Source organism: Mobula birostris, chromosome 20 (assembly GCF_030028105.1).
Source record: "Mobula birostris isolate sMobBir1 chromosome 20, sMobBir1.hap1, whole genome shotgun sequence".
NCBI lineage: Eukaryota > Metazoa > Chordata > Chondrichthyes > Myliobatiformes > Myliobatidae > Mobula > Mobula birostris.
In genome coordinates, this window is record NC_092389.1 from 6596342 (window position 1) to 6615749 (window position 19408).

The following is a 19408-nucleotide window of genomic DNA, read 5'->3' on the forward strand; positions in this document are numbered from 1 at the left end:
AACCAGAATGAAGTCTTGTAATATCTGAAGTGAACCATTTCCAAAGAATAAGAGGGTTCCAAATGTACGTTTTTTTTCCTGACTAAGGAGTGATGCATGCAGTTTACCTTCCATCATTTATAAACACAAGAGATTCCAGAGTAACACACACAAAATACTGGAGGAATTCAGCAGGACAGGCAGCACCTATGGAGGGGAATAAACAGCCGATGTTTCAAACTGAGATCCATCAGCAGGTCCATTATTTATCCCTAAATTTCTTTCCTAGTGACATTGCAGTTCATTCTCTTCACCAGAAGCAGAAAGACTGAGAATTGGAGAAGATCCATTGAAATGAAACAAAGAATGATCCTCTTTAAAACCTTAAAAGTTCAATCTGAGCAAAAGGAATAAATCTCACTTCTGTAAAACCATAGTTTTAAAATAGATTACATTAAAAAATTCAAACAAAGACTGATGTAACACTGCAACATCATGACAGAAGTGACTGACAGCTGAATAGTCAGAAAATATACCCTGCTATAAAGGGTCAACTATTTAGGACAGAACGTTCATGAAATGTTTTCAGTCAAAAGTTTGAGAAAACAGTGGATGCATTAATGTCCAAACTATTTAAGATTGGTTATCAATGGCCAAATTTTAAAGAGGTAAGATTGATAATATTCACTGTCATTTCATAACATCATAAGATATAGGAGCAGAATTAGGCCATTTAGCCCATCGAGTCTGCTCCGCCATGCCATCATGGCTGATCCAATTTTCTTCTCACCCCAAATCTTCTGCCTTCTCTCTATATTCCTTCATGCCCTGACCAATCAAGAATCTATCAACTTTTGCCTTAAATATACATACAGACTTGGCCTCCATGGCTGCCTGTGGCAGAGAATTCCACAGATCCTCCACTGTCTGGCTAAAGAAATTCCTCCTCATCTCTGTTTTAAAAGGACACCCCTCTATTCTGAGGCTGTGTTCTCTGGTCTTAGACTCTCCCACCATAGAAAACACCCTCTCCACATCCACTCTATCAAGGCCTTTCACGATTTGATAGGTTTCAATGAGGTCACCCCTCATTCTTCTGAATTCCAGCGAATACAGGCCCAGAGCCATCAAATGCTCTTCATATGACAAACCATTCAATCTCAGCCTCTCTACTCCACATGGGATAATGAACTCGTGTACACTACCTCACTACTTTTTGGCCCTATTTTTCCACTACTTACACTACTTTTATATAAAAAATATATACATACAGTGCCTATATGAAGTATTCACCCTTCTTGGAAGTTTTCACATTTTATTGTTTTACAATATTGAATCACAGTGGATTTAATTTGGCTTTTTTTTGACACTGATCAACAGAAAAAGACTCTTTCGTGTCAAAGTGAAAACAGATCTCTACAAAGTAATCTGAATTAAATACAAATATAAAACACTTTACGCAGAGAGGGGTGAGTGCGTGGAACGGGCTGCCGGCAACAGTGGTAGGGGTGGATATGATAGGGTCTTTTTAGAGACTTTTGGATAGATACATGGAGCGTAGAAAAATAGAGGGCTATGGGTAACCCTAGTAATTTCTAAGGCAGGGACATGTCTGGCACACCTTCGTGGGCCAAAGGGCCTGTATTGTGCTGTAGGTTTTCCATGTTTCTATGTTTTTTTGTCAGTCACCCTCTCAACCTTTTTTATAATCATGCAGTTCATTGAAATATATTGTAAACCACAGAATAAGCTAGCAGAATTCATAGGAGTACATTGTGAAGCCAAGAATCCATTGGACACAGCCACTCCATGTTGCATTCAGATCTCCTTACATCTTCATTGACAACATTGCCTATTCCCTTTTGGGTCACACAGCATCTGTGGAGAGAAACGGACAGTCCACATTTTCGATCAAGAATCTTCATCTGGGATGCCCATCTATCGTCTATCCAATTCCTTCCAAAGATGCTGCCTGACCTGCCAAGCTCCTCCAGCAGCTGTTTTATCCTCCAGATTCAAGTGTGTCCAATCTCCTACGTTTTGACCTAACATACACAAGATTCTGAAGAGACTCAGCAGATCAAGCAGCATCTATGGAGAGGAATAAAGAGTTGAAGTTTTGGGCCGAGACTATTCATCAGGACCTGTCCATTCCTTTCCATGGAATCTGCCTGACCTGCTGAACCCTTCCAGCATTGTGTGTTACTCCAGATTTCGAGCAACTGCAAATCTCTTGCGTCTGTTTCCACCTGTTCCTTTCTCCCTCTCAGATTCACCTGCCACCACATAATGTAGTTTGTGGACCATTACTGTAATTTTTCTGTGAACTATTGAGCCCTTTCTTTCATGTACTTACAGTGCGGCTTCTGCAGTTTTCGTGTGGATTTTCTGGCACCTTGTAGCTCAGCACAAGGCGACGAAACACAGGTAGTTGGAATAGTGACTGAAAACAAAACACACACAGATGTTGAACCAAAGAAATTGAATGAAATCTGAAACAGAATTTGAACCCAGAATAGCTCCCTATAGATTGTAATTGTGAAATAACTTCATTCTGCTCTCCTGTCCCTCAACTTCTAATCACCTTTAGCTCTACAAACTTCCAAAGTTTTCCTGTTCTGACCTCCTATGTGTCTCCTATTTCCCTTTATTCACTATTGGAAGCCACAAGTTCGGAACTTCCCTTTCTAATTGTTAAATTACATAGGAATCCTGACTTGCTCTCCAGGAGCTCTGTATAAACATTGGCCATTAATGGATTATCAAAGCAGACTCTAATCTATACAGTCATTATTATTGAGGCTTACTCATGAAGAATGGCCACCGGAGATGCTGAGAAGGCACAGCGAGCTATAAATGAGAGTGCAAGTTAAGATAGAAACATGATAAAATTCCTCATTTTCAAGGCGGAGGTACATCCAGAGATTAAAGACAATACCAAATGGAGTAGAAAGGAAGAAATGCCTCAGATTATGATAATGCTGGAGAGGTACAGGGAAAACTAAATTTTTCAGATATTTTCCACCTCATTCAACACAATTATTCAAAGGCAGTAAATATACAGATTTATAGCAATTAATTGTGGATATTGTTACACAACAGGAAATATAAAAAATCACAAACAAAAAGGGACAAGATGAGGAAAATCATCTTGAAAAGGTTTTGGAGAGCTGCATTGTTAAACGAGGTTGCTGGAGATGGATTTGGATCAAGTTGTCCCACTACCTATTCCTGAGCAATTATATTCCATTAAGATTGTGGAGTGAGCTCATCTGTTCCGATAAACAAGAGTGTTCTGCCTCAGCCTATTCTCAGCACCCCGTACCAAACAATACTATCCCATCCGCTCAATGAGACATACAGTATATCAGAGATGCCAAGTTATAATTCAATTCTATAGTCTAGCTTGGCTAGAAATTAAAGTAGTAATTACTGCACAGATTTGATCTCTGTCAATATTATTTTACACCGCTCTCTAATCAGTGAATTTGAGCACAAACTCAATTTGCATCCCTGCAGCCTTGCAGATCTTCCTGTAAAATCTGCCACTGCAGTTTATGCAGTGATGTATAAAACACTGCGATGTCCCAAACGAATCCATCAGAAAATGTGGATAATAACTCAAACCAAGTAGCATGAAGCCAACTGTCAGCGTATACTGTTTTCTACAGGAACTTTCGAGCACAGATTAACTAAGAAAAATAACTGTCAGGGTAGTATGCTGAAAGTTTACTGAAGGAAAGAAAGAGTGCAATAAGTTCATTTCATTTATTCATTACATGTACATGTAAACTTTCAGTGGAACGCATCATTTGCGTTAACAACCAATACCACGTAAGGATGTGCTGGGGCAGCCTGCATGTGTCACCACACTCTTGAGCACCAACATAGCATGTCCACATTGCTCAGCAGAACAACAACACTAAACAACAACAGTAAAACAAGCACCTTTCCCCCCTCCCATCTACCCACCCAGTCACATACACTGACAGTCCTCCAGCCCCAGGACAGGCCATCTCAAGGCCTCCAGGCTCCAATGGATTTTCAGCCTTGCAGATATCAGGCTCCAGTGGACTCAAAGACCCAGGGCTTCGGCCATTAGGCCTTGACTTCCGGACTTTCATTTTTGGTATCGACCCCAGAACTTGCTGATAACAGGGTGCCAGACTCCTCAAACTGTAAGAATGACCTGGGATTCCTTTCTTCCCCCAGATAAATTGTGTCTTATAATTCCTTTGTGTTGGCGCGTGGCCAAATGGTTAAGGCGCTCGTCTAGTGATTTGAAGGTTGCTAGTTCGAGCCTTGGCTGAGGCAGCGTGTTGTGTCCTTGAGCAAGGCACTTAACCACACATTGCTCTGCGATGACACCGGTGCCAAGCTGTATGGGTCCTAATGCCCTTCCCTTTGACAACGTTGGTGGCGTGGAGAGGGGAGACTTGCAGCATGGGCAACTGCTGGTCTTCCATACAACCTGGAAACTTTCCAAGGCACAAATCCATGGTCTCACGAGACTAACGGATGCCTATATATACTTCCTTTAGGATAAATTATGCCTTATATTTCCTTTAGGATTAATTGAGCTACATAAATAGCTTGTATCTCTAGTTTTGCATTTCTTTTGTCATTTACAAAACATCTACCCTATATAACCTTTAAGCCCACCATCAGCTTGGATCACAATTGACAGACCACCTCATGCACTAAGCTACCCACACAAGGGTGATGCTAACTTGTGTAAAAAGCCAGTTAAACATGCGCGCATTCCCACATTAACTTGGAGGGAATGAAGTAATTATTTAAATTCAAGGAGAAATAAAAATAGAAAATACTGGAAACACTCAACAGGAATCTGTAGAAAGAGAAACAAGAGTTAATGGTTCAGACTAACATACACAAAATGCCAAAGGAACTCAGGTCAGGCAGCATCTGTGGAAATGAGTAAACAGTCGACGCTTTGGGCCGAGACCCTTCTTCAGGACTGGAAAGGAAGGGTGAAGATGCCAGAATAAAAAGGTGGGTGGGGAGGGGGAAGGAGGATAGCTAGAAGGGTATTGGTGAAGCCTGCCGGGTTTGAAAGATAAAGGGCTAGAGAAGAAGGAATTTGATCATAGGAGAAAGGGGAGGAGGAGGGGACCCAGGGGGAAGTGACAGGCAGGTGAGAAATTGAGGATGGTTCGAGACTAATGAACTTTCATCAGAAACAGACTCCCTTAACTACAGCCCTCATAACAAAACCCAAGCTGAACAAAAAAAAAATCAACCACAGAAGGGTATCCCAGGGACTGTCTTGTACTGAAAATCCATTGCCAATCCAAAGCAAAAACAAATTCAATAAGAAATGGAGGAATCAGATAAAAAAAAATTCAGAGTTAGACATAACTCACGAAATAAGCCAGACTCAATTACAATCTATAGATATAAGATACAAGCAAAATAAAAAGAATCAGAAAATCGTAAATACCAAGAAAATTCATTGCTGGTCAGCAGTGCTAGGCGCTTGTTCTCTAGAAAAGCAGCAATGCATTCCATTCCAAGCTCAAGAACTGATTATTTGTCTTCACTGGAATCAAATTTTATAAGTGACATAGCAAATGCTGCTTCTATTATTAGAATGATTAATACTTTTAATCTCCCTTTCCTCCTCTTTGCCAGATGGCTCCATATTGCTCTTCAAAGAGGTATTCTGGAATACTTTACTATGTTAAAGACACTATATAACCATGATTATTCCACTGTGATAACAGAGAATAGCCACAGGGTTATGGATAACACATCGTTCCATTGGCTTATGATGATTCTCAACACTCAATGTCATTACCTGTATCACAGCACTGAACCAGCAGGTGTTCCCGACATTCTTGAGTCCCACTGGCCACTGATCCTCCCGTTTACGATCATGTGGGTTGGGAGAATCACCCCACACTTCACACCTCTTCCTTTTCAAGCCAGCTTTACTCTCAGCAGCATTTGCATCACCTGCTCTATAAGGCAAGGAGATATTTTCATCATCTTTCAATCAATAAGAGCATAATTAAGTAGAAAGACATGAAAACAAATTATATAAAAGGGCAAAAAATCTAGGTGTTGTTTTTTCTCGTGGAAGATGGGAGTGGGTGATGTTCAGGGACTTGACAGAATCCAGAAGTCAAGGGCAATGCTACAGATTTACTGGCATTTAAATTGTTGGAAATTTTGAGTTATCCACATCCCAATACTAAACGTAGCAGTGACTAAAGTGATGAAGGAGCTATTGTGAAGAAAATATGGGAGCCAGTGGAGTTAGAGCTCAGTTTATGATTTTGGTTACTTTCCTCGCATCATATTGCTTCATCTGAAGCAGCTGGAATATCCCCTCCTATTGCTGTAGTACTGAACTGCTTGATTAATATTGCAATGTCATCTCCTCATTTACATCCCGCCCCCCCCAATTACCCTCACCCAGGAATGTCTTACCCGTCTTTGAATCACATTACCTCAATATCACAATGCCTTCAGTTCGTCTGCCCCACAGGTAAAACTCAGGTTAAAGTAGATGCAATCAAGCCTCACTTTCTTGCCTTGCCTTATCAAGTATATGTATGCTTCATGCATTTTCCTTCTATATCTTGCTGTTTCTCATCCCAGCTGTACTCTTACTGTGTTTCAATCCCCTGTCAAATTAGCACCTGTGTAGCACTACCAAACCCTTTCCCTTTAGGATGTTTGTGGAGTTCATACTGGTTAGGGTCCTGATTCTCGACGGCAATCCCAGCTTCTTTCTGCAGCTTATTGCTTTCCTTCAGGCTCAGTGCAATCGCTTTTTGAAGGTCCTCCTTTTCATCACCAGTGAGGTCAATGACACCTGAAAGAGACAGTGGGAATTTATCAGGTCAAGCTCATTATCACGTGTGTACGTGCAGTGAGGTGTAGGTACAATGAAAAACCTGCTTGCAACAGCATCACAGATACGTGGGTTCAGATAGCATAGAGAACATAGATTATACCAGTGAAGAGAAAAACAAAGACTGTGCAAAATAGACAATAGTGCAAAAAAAAAGTCCACAGTAATGCAGGAGGTGCTCCATAGTGTTCTGTCACTGAGGTAGGATTTGGGTAAAGCAGGTTGGTTCAAGAATCAGTAGCCGAAAAGGACCAAAACAGAGATTATCTTCAAGAGATTAGCTTTTTATTTAGCGCATCGAAACATCATTATATACAGTGAAATGCGCACATGATTTGCGTCGAATCAAATCAGCAAGGATTGTGCCAGGAGCAGTCCAGAAAAGTCACCACAGCACGACCACAACCTCACAACTTACTAACTCTAACCCTAACCATATGTCTTTGGACTGTGAGAGGAAACTCAAAGCACCCGGAGGAAACCCACATGCTCGTGTGGAGAACATACAAACTCCTTACAGACAGCGGTGGGAATTGAAGCCCAATCGGTGATTGTTGCCGCTGTAAAGCGACTATGCTAACCACTATGCTACCGTGCTGCCCTGATCATTTTCAGTGGATTCCAGTTAATTGGGACATATCAGTATCAGTGCATTTTGGCCCAATTAAGCGGCTGCCTCAATCAGACGAAGTTTCACAGAAATAGCTAAAAGGGTACGCATAAAAAAGACAAACTAAGTAGCAAATTATGTATTTAAATGAAATACCAAACAAACTGTAACACTACCAATACTACAGCAGTATTATAAAACTGTATTAGTTTCTAATAGTTATTGACAGAGGAATTTATCTGCAGTGCATTCTTCTGACTGTAAATGAACAAAGTCAGCTCAGACACCTAATGCAAATAATGAACAGCCTTCATACAATGTGGTCAATGACTGCATTCTCCAAAACTTCATTTTCACTGTAACGCTGAATACCTTTAAATTCTTTGTCGTATCTAACTTGTTGAAGTTGTGAAATCATTTCATTTTCACTCATGGCCGTTTCTCACATCCCAAGCCTGAATTCTTGAAACCGCAGTGAGCAAAACGGTTCTGAGTTGTCTTATTGCTTACTTCTCGCCAACTATCAGTAACAAAAAAAATCACTGTTTTTTTGAACATGAGCACACGCAACTGATTCTATTTAAAAACTGTTCACCCTAAGCACAGTGTAGTGTCTAACAGCCACACAAGTGCACGCACCTAATGTTAGTGAGAAACTGTTCGGCAAAAGTCTCCTGTCCAATTAATTGGCATAGTGTCCCAAATAAATGAAAGGAATCCTGGCTATTTCTTTGATTCATTTTTGTTCTTTAAGAGTTATTCCAGATAAGTGGTGCCCCAATTAACCAGAATTCAGTTACTCTGCCTTTTGGCGCAGAAGTAAAGTAAAGACAACTGCAGGCATAAACTACTTACTGCTGCGCGAGTGGTTATCTGTGGTTCCACTGCACTCACTGTCCGGTTCAGTGGCTGTTGCTCCATAATCTGGCTCCCTGGCACTTTCATCAGTGAGGAAGCTCACTGCCTGATTTATGTCACCATTACTGACCTGCAAGAGGCAGGACAGGCAATAACCATGTTAAAAGATTACAGCAACGATTTAGCATGCTTATAATCAACACTTAAGAAAAGAGAAAACAGGAAATGCTAACATTCTACCTACAATTCTTAAGGGAATGAAACATTTGAACAGACTTTAAATACACAAGGGGAAGCTGCTTTAGAGGCAAGGACTGAGATTAAATACTTTCCACCTGGCTCTCCTTCAGGACAACTTAAAACCTACTATTTTGTTCAAGCTTTTGTTAACTTGTGTGGCTCAGAATCAAATTTTGTTTGGGTCAGATGCTAGGGATATTTTACAATGTTAATGGTATGATATATTGCTGATTTTGGTAATATACACTCCAAGCAACCCATGTCCCACGAATATCAAATAAAACTGCAAACACTGGGAATCTGAAACAAAGCAAAATACTAAAAACACACTGCAGGCCAGGCAGCATCAGTGGAAAGTGAAACAGTTAACATCTCAAAGATCAAAGTAAATTTATTATCAAAGTACATATGTCACCATATACAATCCTGAAATTCATTTTCTTGCGGGCATTCACAGTAGAAGAACTACAATACTTTCCCCCGGGATCAATGAAGTATGACTATGACTAGGATCCATGAGAAAGTACACACAAAGACAAACAATGTGTAAAAGTAGATAAACTAAAAACAAAAATACTGATAACAAATATTGTAAACTTGAAAGAAAGTTGTAAGAAAGTTGTAGAGTCCTTGATAGTGAGTACATAGGCTGTGAAATCAGCTCATTAGATGATTCTCATTTGACACAGAATGTGTAAGCCTTGTCTGACGAGAGTGGAGATCAAGCTGGTGAAAAGGACTCGTACTGAAAAGTGTTTCAATTATGTTGGGAGACAATATCAAATGAAGAACATAATTCTTGAGCCGTTTTCTTTGCAATGGGTATTATACCAGGGAATTAGCCAACCTTTGATGATATTCCAAGATGACTAGGATCTCTGGGCAGCCTAATCCATGTTTCATTTAACCAGTGGAGCTAAATGCGAATTAAGTGGTCACTACCAATGCTGCACGTAGGATCTTGCTGTTTGTAACCACAGTATTCAAAAGTCATTGTATATCAAAGCAAACCATCACAATCTCCCACAGCCCCTGATGACTCTGTGATTTCAGTCTCTGAGGCCGACCTGAGAGCAGCCTTCAGGAGAGTGGACCCACGGAAAACACCCAGCCTGGGCGGGATACCTGATCGAGTACTGACCAGCTGGCTAGAGTGTTCACTGAGATATTTAACCTCTCACTTCAGCAGTCTGAGGAACCCACCTGCTTCATGGAGGCTTCAATTATACCTGTGACTGAGAAGAACATGGTAACCTGCCTCAATGACTAGCATCCAGTAGCACTGACATCCACAGTAATGAAATGTTGTGAGAGGTTGGTGATGAAACACATTAACTCCTGCCTGAGAAGTGACTTGGATTGGCTCCAATTTGCCTAACAGAGTAACAGGTTCACAGCAGGTGCCATTTCATTGGCTTTTCACTCAACTCTGGAACACCTGCACTGCAAAGATGTATACATCAGGATGCTCTTCATTGAATACAGTTCAGTATTCCAAACTACCATCCCCTCAAAACAAATTAATAAGCTTCAAGTCCTAAGCCTCAATTCCTTCTTGTGCAATTGTATGCTGGATTTCCTCACTTGCAGGCCCCAGTCAGTTCAGATTGGCAACAATATCTCCTCCACAGTCTCCATCAGCACAGGTGAACCACTAGGCTGTATGCTTAGCTTCCAGGTTCAGGAACAGATATTACCCTTCAACCATCAGGCTCTTGACCCAGAGGGGATAACCTCAAAATTTCACTCAACTTCACTCATCCCATCATTGAACTGTTCCCACAACCTATTGGCTCACTTTCAAGGACTCTTCATCTCATGTTCTCGATATTATTTTTCTTTCTTTTTATATTTGCAGTTTGTTGTCTTGCACACTAGTGTCTGCCCTGTTATTGTGACTGTGTTGGCGCGTGGCCCAGTGGTTAAGGCGTTCGTCTAGTGATTTGAAGATCGCTATTTCGAACCTTGGCTGAGGCAGCGTGTGTGTCCTTGAGCAAGGCACTTAACCACACATTGCTCTGCGACAACACCGGTGCCAAGCTATATGGGTCCTAATGCCCTTCCTTTGGACAACATCGGTGGTGTGGAGAGGGGAGACTTGCAGCATGGGCAACTGCTGGTCTTCCATACAACCTTGCCCAGGCCTGCGCCCTGGAAACTTTCCAAGGCGCAAGTCCATGGTCTCATGAGACTAACGGATGCCTATACAGGTGTCCCCCGCTTTTCAAACGTTCGCTTGACGAAACCTCACTGTTACGAAAGACCTACATTAGTTACCTGTTTCCGCTAACAGAAGGTGTTTTCACTGTTATGAAAAAAGGCAGCATGCGAAAAAGGCAGCACACGATAAAAGGCAGCGCGCGCCCCGAGCAGCCAACCTCCTCCCCCGGAACTGCATTCCAGCCGGCATTGCTTAAACATGTGCCTGTGAGCAGCTGTTAGCAAGATGAGTTCTACGGTATCGGAAAAGCTTAAAAGAGCTCATAAGGGTGTTATATTTAGGGTAAAACTAGACATAATTAAGCATTTTGACTGTGGTGAAGGAAGTAAGGACAAAGTGAGTTTGGCTTGTAGAAGTTGACGAAGATGCTGTTGAAGAGGTTTTGGCATCCCATGACCAAGAACGGATAGATGAAGAGCTGATGCAATTGGAAGAGGAAAGGATACCAATCAAAACCGAACGTAGTAGCGAACGGACTGAAAGTGAAGTCGTCCAGGAACTGAACGTGAAGCAACTGCATGAGATGATAGAAAAATGCGTGAGGCTAGCAGACAATCATACTGTCGTTTTTCAAGCCTTCCACGTCAGCCACAGCAGATGATGAACCTCAGGCAGCACCCAATTAATCAGCTTGTTTATTTTGGCTTTTTTCTTAAAGATGTGCTGGGTGCATCCCGGCTACCGCTGTACCGCTGCATTCTTTGCAGTTCGGTATCTGTCGGTGGCCTGGAGGGTGGGGACCACTGCACCATCCCAACCTCCGACGACTCAGTCTAACACACCATCATCAGTGTGCTCGACGCTGTCTTCCCAATTCCAGTAAGTGATACTACACTGTACATACATTATTTTTACTTTATATAGGCTGTGTATTTTTGTGTGTTGTTTGGTATGATTTGGCAGCTTCATAGCTTAAAGGTTACTGGAGAGAGTGTTTCTGCCAAGAGCACTTGCATGAGATTTTCGCTATGGAGAACAGTGCGGCAATGATTGTAGAAAAGTATTTCTACTTTATATAGGCTGTGCATTTATCATATCATTCCTGCTTTTACTATGTTACTATTATTTTAGGTTTTATGTGTTATTTGGTAGGTTATTTTTGGGTCTGCGAACCCGCACACATTTTTCCCATATAAATAAATGGTAATTGCTTCTTCACTCTACGACATTCCGGCTTACGAACCATTTCATAGGAACACTCCACCTTCGGATGGCGGGGGAGGGAGAGAGAAACCAGGGAATTATAGACTGGTTAGCCTAACATCGGTGGTGGGGAAACTGCTAGAGTCAGTTATCAAAGATGTGATAACAGCACATTTGGAAAGCGGTGAAATCATCGGACAAAGTCAGCATGGATTTGTGAAAGGAAAATCATGTCTGACGAATCTCATACAATTTTTTGAGGATGTAACTAGTAGAGTGGATAGGGGAGAACCAGTGGATGTGGTATATTTGGATTTTCAAAAGGCTTTTGACAAGGTCCCACACAGGAGATTAGTGTGCAAACTTGGGGGTATGGTATTGATGTGGATAGAGAATTGGTTGGCAGACAGGAAGCAAAGAGTGGGAATAAACGGGACCTTTTCAGAATGGCAGGCAGTGACTAGTGGGGTACCGCAAGGCTCAGTGCTGGGACCCCAGTTGTTTACAATATATATTAATGACTTGGATGAGGGAATTAAATGCAGCATCTCCAAGTCTGTGGATGACACGAAGCTGGGCGGCAGTGTTAGCTGTGAGGAGGATGCTAAGAGGATGCAGGGTGACTTGGATAGGTTGGGCGAGTGGGCAAATTCATGGCAGATGCAATTTAATGTGGATAAATGTGAAGTTATCTACTTTGGTGGAAAAAACAGGAAAACAGATTATTATCTGAATGGTGGCCGATTAGGAAAAGGGGAGGTGCAACGAGACCTGGGTGTCATTATACAGCAGTCATTGAAAGTGGGCATGCAGGTACAGCAGGCGGTGAAAAAGGCAAATGGTATGCTGGCATTTATAGCGAGAGGATTCGAGTACAGGAGCAGGGAGGTACTACTGCAGTTGTACAAGGCCTTGGTGAGACCACACCTGGAGTATTGTGTGAAGTTTTGGTCCCCTAATCTGAGGAAAGACATCCTTGCCATAGAGGGAGTACAAAGAAGGTTCACCAGATTGATTCCTGGGATGGCAGGACTTTCATATGATGAAAGACTGGATGAACTAGGCTTACACTCATTGGAATTTAGAAGATTGAGGGGGGATCTGATTGAAACGTATAAAATCCTAAAGGGATTGGACAGGCTAGATGCAGGAAGATTGTTCCTGATGTTGGGGAAGTCCAGAACGAGGGGTCACAGTTTGAGGATAAAGGGGAAGCCTTTTAGGACCGAGATTAGGAAAAACTTCTTCACACAGAGAGTGGTGAATCTGTGGAATTCTCTGCCACAGGAAATAGTTGAGGCCAGTTCATTGGCTATATTTAAGAGGGAGTTAGATATGGCCCTTGTGGCTAAAGGGATCAGGGGGTATGGAGGGAAGGCTGGTGCAGGGTTCTGAGTTGGATGATCGGCCATGATCATACTGAATGGCGGTGCAGGCTCGAAGGGCCGAACGGCCTACTCCTGCACCTATTTTCTATGTTTCTATGAAACCTGCATATACTTCCTTTAGGATAAATTATGTCTTATATTTCCTTTAGGATTAATTGAGCTACATAAATAGCTTGTATCTCTAGTTTTGCATTTCTTTTGTCATTTACAAAACATCTACCCTATATAACCTTTCAGCCCACTATCAGCTTGGATCACAATTGACAGACCACCTCATGCACTAAGCTACCCACACAAGGGTGACGCTAACTTGTGTAGAAAGTCAGCTAAACATGCGCACATTCCCACATTAACTTGGAGGGAATGAAGTATCTGACACGTGTCCACTGCGCTGTCTTATAGTTCAATTAGATTTCATCATGATATCTGTCAACAGTGTGTAATGTGCATGGAACAGTTTGCATGAACATATATCTTGTTGTGTATGTTGTCCAGGTGTTGGCACGTGGCCAAGTGGTTAAGTTGTTCATCTAGTGATCTGAAGGTCGCTAGTTCGAGCCTTGGCTGAGGCAGTGTGTGTGTCCTTGAGCAAGGCACTTAACCACACATTGCTCTGCGATGACACCGGTGCCAAGCTGCATCAGCCTTACTGCCCTTCCCTTGGACAACATCAGTGGCATGGAGAGGGGAGACTTGCAGCATGGAACTGCCGGTCTTCCATACAACCTTGCCCAGGCCTGCACCTTGGAAACCTTCCAAGGTGCAAATCCATGGTCTCATGAGACTAACGGATGCCTATTAAATTATTATGAGTATGCCTGCATGAAATTGAATGGCAAGGTTGTATATGGTGACATATATGTACTTTGATAATAAATTTACTTTGAACTTTGATGGTACTCACTCAACAAAATGGGTGGCTGCAGTTTCAAACTTCTACCACAAGAGGCCACACTTTAGCTGTCACACAAGCTGATTGTGAAAAGGGTCAGAATCAGATTTAATATCACCGGCATATGTCATGGAATTTACTAATTTAGCAGCAGCAGTACAATGTAATACATAATATAGAAAATAAATATGTAAATCAATTACAATAAGCAAATTGTAATTCCTCAGTCAGTCTGGACAGAAGCAGCATCTCCAACACCATCACACTGAGCACGGGGGCCCCCCAGGGCTGTGTGCTCAGTCCACTGCTGTTCACTCTGCTGACCCACGACTGTGCTGCAACACACAGCTCGAACCACATCATCAAGTTCGCCGATGACACAACCATGGTGGGTCTCATCAGCAAGAACGATGAGTCAGCATACAGAGAGGAGGTGCAGCGGCTAACGGACTGGTGCAGAGCCAACAATCTGTCTCTGAATGTGAATAAAACAAAAGAGATGGTTGTTGACTTCAGGAGGACACGGAACGACCACGCTTCACTGAACATTGACGACTCTTCCGTAGAGATCGTTAAGAGCACCAAATTTCTTGGTGTTCACCTGGCGGAGAATCTCACCTGGTCCCTCAACACCAGCTCCATAGCAAAGAAAGTCCAGCAGCGTCTCTACTTTCTGCGAAGGCTGAGAAAAGTACATCTCCCACCCACCATCCTCACCACATTCTACAGAGGTTGTATTGAGAGCATCCTGAGCAGCTGCATCACTGCCTGGTTCGGAAATTGCACCATCTCGGATCGCAAGACCCTGCAGCGGATAGTGAGGTCAGCTGAGAAGATCATCGGGGTCTCTCTTCCCGCCATTAGAGACATTTACACCACACGCTGCATCCGCAAAGCAAACAGCGTTATGAAGGACCCCACGCACCCCTCATACAAACTCTTCTCCCTCCTGCCATCTGGCAAAAGGCACTGAAGTATTCGGGCTCTCACGACCAGACTATGTAACAGTTTCTTTCCCCAAGCCATCAGACTCCTCAATACCCAGAGCCTGGACTGACACCAACCTACTGCTCTCTACTGTGCCTATTGTCTCATTATTTATTGTAATGCCTGCACTGTTTTGTGCACTTTACGCAGTCCTGGGTAGGTCTGTAGTCTAGTGTAGTTTTGTGTTGTTTTACATAATTCAGTGTAGTTTTTGTATTGTTTCATGTAGCACCATGGTCCTGAAAAACGTTGTCTTGTTTTTACTGTATACTGTACCAGCAGTTATGGTCAAAATAACAATAAAAAGTGACTTGACATGTATATTAAATAGTTAAATTAAAAACAGTGCAAAAATAGAAATAATAGAAGTGAGGTAGTGTCCAAGGGTTCAATGTCCATTTAGGAGTCAGATGGCAGAGGGGAAGAAGCTGTTCCTGAATCACTGAGTGTGTGCCTTCAGGCTTCTGTACCTCCCTCCTGATAGTAACAGTGAGAAAAGGGCATGCCCTGGGTGCTGGAGGTCCTTAATAATGGGTGCCGCCTCTCTGAGGCACCGCTCCTTGACAATGTCTTGGATTCTACAGAGGCTATATGGAGCTGACTAATTTTACAGCTTTCAATCCTGTGCAGTAGTTTCCCCCCTCCACCCACCACCCCCCCATCGCCAACAGTGATGCAGCCTGTCAGAATGCTCTCCACAGTACAGCTGTAGAAGTTTGTGTGTCTTAGGTGATAAACCAAATCTCCTCAAACCCACTGTCTTGCCTCGATATGTTGGGACCAGGTTAGATCCTCAGAGATCTTGACACCCAGGAACTTGAAGCTGCTCACTCTCTCCACTTCTGATCCCTCTATGAGGATTGGTTTGTGTTCCCACATCCTATCCATTCTCAAGCACACAATCTGTTCTTTGGTCTTACTGATGTTGAGTGTAAGGTTGTTGCTGTGACACTACTCAACCAGCTGGTTTACCTCGCTCCTGTACATCCCCTCTTCTCCATCTGAGATTGTCATCAATGGTTGCATTATCAGCAAATTCATAGATGTCAGTTTGCTTCAACACCTGATCCTTACTGAGTGTGGTGTTGTTCTTTCACGGTAGTAAACATTCATTTTGCACATGGCCATGCTTCATGTGGGTGACTGCATTTCCAGCACATTCCCCAGAAAGCCTTCAACATCCCGCTTCCTTGTTCACAGTTCAGACCAACGATCAGCTTTGATTTTGGCTTGGATAATACCACAAAGCATTTATGGCACTGCTTGGCAACACATTTGTTCAGTCAGTGGCTCCTTCGGCTACTGAAGGTGTTATTTCATTATTATTCCCAGCACAAACTTGTACCATTTGGCTCAATTTGTCAAACCATTGTTCATATCCAACGGGGCTCCTTCCTCATCTCCATCTATTCCTTTCTCCCTAATTTGTGTTCTTGAGTTAAATATACTGAACTACAGTGCACTCTTTCTTGTGTAAAATAGGTTTTTCTTGAAGAAACACTACAAAATCTATCACAACCATTTATTCCCGAACAATAGTTCATTGTTATTAAACTGCTGAACGCTGATGATGTCAACAAAAAATAACACTTAAAATGCAGCAGTTTTCAGGCTATGTAAAAATTTGCAGCTCAGAGCAATGAGCGGTCTGCGCAACTGTAAAAAAAAAGTTGATGCGAGAGAATATTGGTTATAAACCTGGACCTAAAGCTGAGAGGTTAAATTGACAAACCTAATCAATGCATAGTGACCCAAGCTAGCAACAGCATGAAGAAAAAAATCAGCACCATAGTTAAGGTGTTCAGAAGGAATTAAATCCTTTTCCAGTTTACCCATTGCTGTCAATATACACAGCAGACAGTCTCTATATACACCAGATTTACCCAGAAAGATGTGTGATCATAGCATGGTCATCCACTAGCTGAAAAGGCGGCTCAGCTTAGTTTCAGAAGGTCAACCGGTCTACAGCATTGCAGTTGGTGTGTTAGCACTATTTTCTCTGAAGGATATACTACCTGACTCACTGTTAGTTACATCAGTGCTCAGCCTGAATAAAGTCAAAAGTAAGTTTACTACAAAAGTACTATTGTGCGTGTCTGTGTGTGTGCGCGCATGCCTGTGTGTGTGTGTGTCTGTGTTGCACTATCTTGAGATTCATTTTGTTGGGGGTTTTCACAGCAAGTATAAAGAAATACAATAGATTTTATGAAAAACTATAAACAAAGACCGACAAGCAACTAATGTGCAACGGGGGTAAAGTGCAAATAAAAAATACAAATAATACTGAGAACATGAGTTGTAGAGTCCTATAGGTTGTGGAATCAGTTCAGAGCAGGAGTGAATGAAATTATCCACACTGGTTCAGGAGCCTGATGGGTGTAGGGTAATATCTCTTTCCGAACCTGGTGGTGCGGAACCCAAGGCTTCTGTAGTTCCTGTCCAATATCAGTAGCAAGAAGAGAGCATGGCCTGGATGTTGCGAGTCTTTAATGACGGATCCTGCTTTTGTGCGGCAGCACTCCATGTAAATTTTCTCCACGGTGGGAAAGGTTTTGCCTGTGATGGACTGGGCTGTATCCTCCACTTTTTATAGCATTTCCCATCCAGGGGCATTGATGCTTCCTTACCAGGAAACACCAATGCATCCAGTTAGGATACTCTCCACTGTGCATCTATAGAAGTTTGTCAAAGTTATGGTCACATGCCAAATCTACGTAGAATCCAGAGGGAGCTGACTGGAAAACAGGGAATGTTGAGATGCTGTCATGCCTTCTTTGTGATGGCACTTACGTGCTCGTCCCAGGACTGAACAGGACTGACCTTGCAGGAGTGCCTCGTAACTTTGTTAACACTTTCTGCCTTGACACATCCTTAAAGAGTGGCCAGTTTAGGATGTTCCAAAAAAAAACAAAAACCACACAAATGCTAAATCCAATAAGGATGGTTTTTACTCAAATAGATTCTCAGAAACTGAAACATCATCCTCCTACGCAGACGACATGTGTAGATGCTCCAGTATCTATTCAGAAGGAACTTGGGGAAAGGTGGCTGGGAATTTGCAGGCCATGGTGCATTTTGCATTTCTGGGTTTCGAGGCAGTGATGGATGGGCTGAGAAACATCATTTCACACCAATCTGTTGTGCAACACACCAACAAGGGGAATACTAACCTGGAGAGCCTTCTGTAGCAACCAATTGTCATGGACTCCTGTGATCTCCCGTAGCTGGCTGATGATTAAGCAACTGTTCTGGGAGAGAAAAGAAGAGAAAGTAATGTGAGACAGTGTAATCAGACATGCTCTAGTGCTCTGCAGGTGTTGACCCATGTAGCTTCCAAAGCCAATGAAATGGATGAATGGTTGATCATTGTAAGGCATAACACACAAATGGTCATAGTCTCAAGACTGCCAACAGAAACTCACACAAAATGCTGAAGGATCTGAGCAGGTCAAGTAGCACCTATGGAAAGGAATCAACAGTCAAAGTTTCAGGTCGAAACCCTTCATAAGGACTCATGCAGTGACCTCTCATTTGACAAGTCCTGATGAAGGGTCTCAGCCTGAGATGTCAACTGTTTATTCCTCTCCGTAGATGCTGCATAGTTCCACCAGAATTGTGTGTGTTACTCTGGATTTCCAGCATCTGTAGAATCTCGAGTCTATGATGTTCAACCAGAAACTATTAGCAATCAGTCTTCACTGAAGTTTCAGCACTTGAAGGCCACTTAGAACACTGTGCTAGTATACTGAATAACCCTTCGAGTGTTTTCGGTGTTCGACTCTAGACACATTTACTTTTAAATATACTGTTCCAATAATTCTCTTTTTCTCTAACACAACACAACCCCTACAGACTAATTTTCAAGGACTCAAGCTTGTTTATTTATATTTGCAGTTTGCCGCCTTTTGCAATTGGTTGTTTGTCAGTGTTTATGTGTAGTTTTTCATTGATTCTATTGTACTTCTTTGGTCTACTGTGAATGCCTGCAAGAAAATGAATCTCAGGGTAGAACATAGTGACATATATGCACTTTGATAATAAATTTATTTTGAACTTTGAATTACCCAAACTCCATAAAGGTACAACTAGTAGAGCCACTGCCTCACAAAGCTAGAGGCACAAGTTCAACTTAAACCTGGGTCCTGTCGGTGTGGAGTTTGCACATTCTCCCTCTAACTGTGGGTTTCCTCCGGATGCTCTGGTTTCCTCC

At 42.4% G+C, this 19408-nt stretch overlaps 1 protein-coding gene across 8 annotated transcripts in view; it reads right to left on the minus strand.

Moving 5' to 3' along the window:
- The window catches only part of usp28 (ubiquitin specific peptidase 28), a 118497-nt gene that overhangs the window by 58092 nt on the left and 40997 nt on the right, over positions 1-19408 (minus strand). For all 8 annotated transcript variants that reach the window (XM_072283917.1, XM_072283913.1, XM_072283916.1 and 5 more), the window contains exons 2-6: positions 18369-18446; positions 8325-8457; positions 6697-6820; positions 5798-5960; positions 2336-2422 (exon numbers count right to left, since the gene is read on the minus strand). In XM_072283917.1, coding sequence (XP_072140018.1) covers positions 2336-2422; positions 5798-5960; positions 6697-6820; positions 8325-8457; positions 18369-18446 — 585 coding nt within the window. The remainder of the gene's footprint in view (positions 1-2335; positions 2423-5797; positions 5961-6696; positions 6821-8324; positions 8458-18368; positions 18447-19408) is intronic.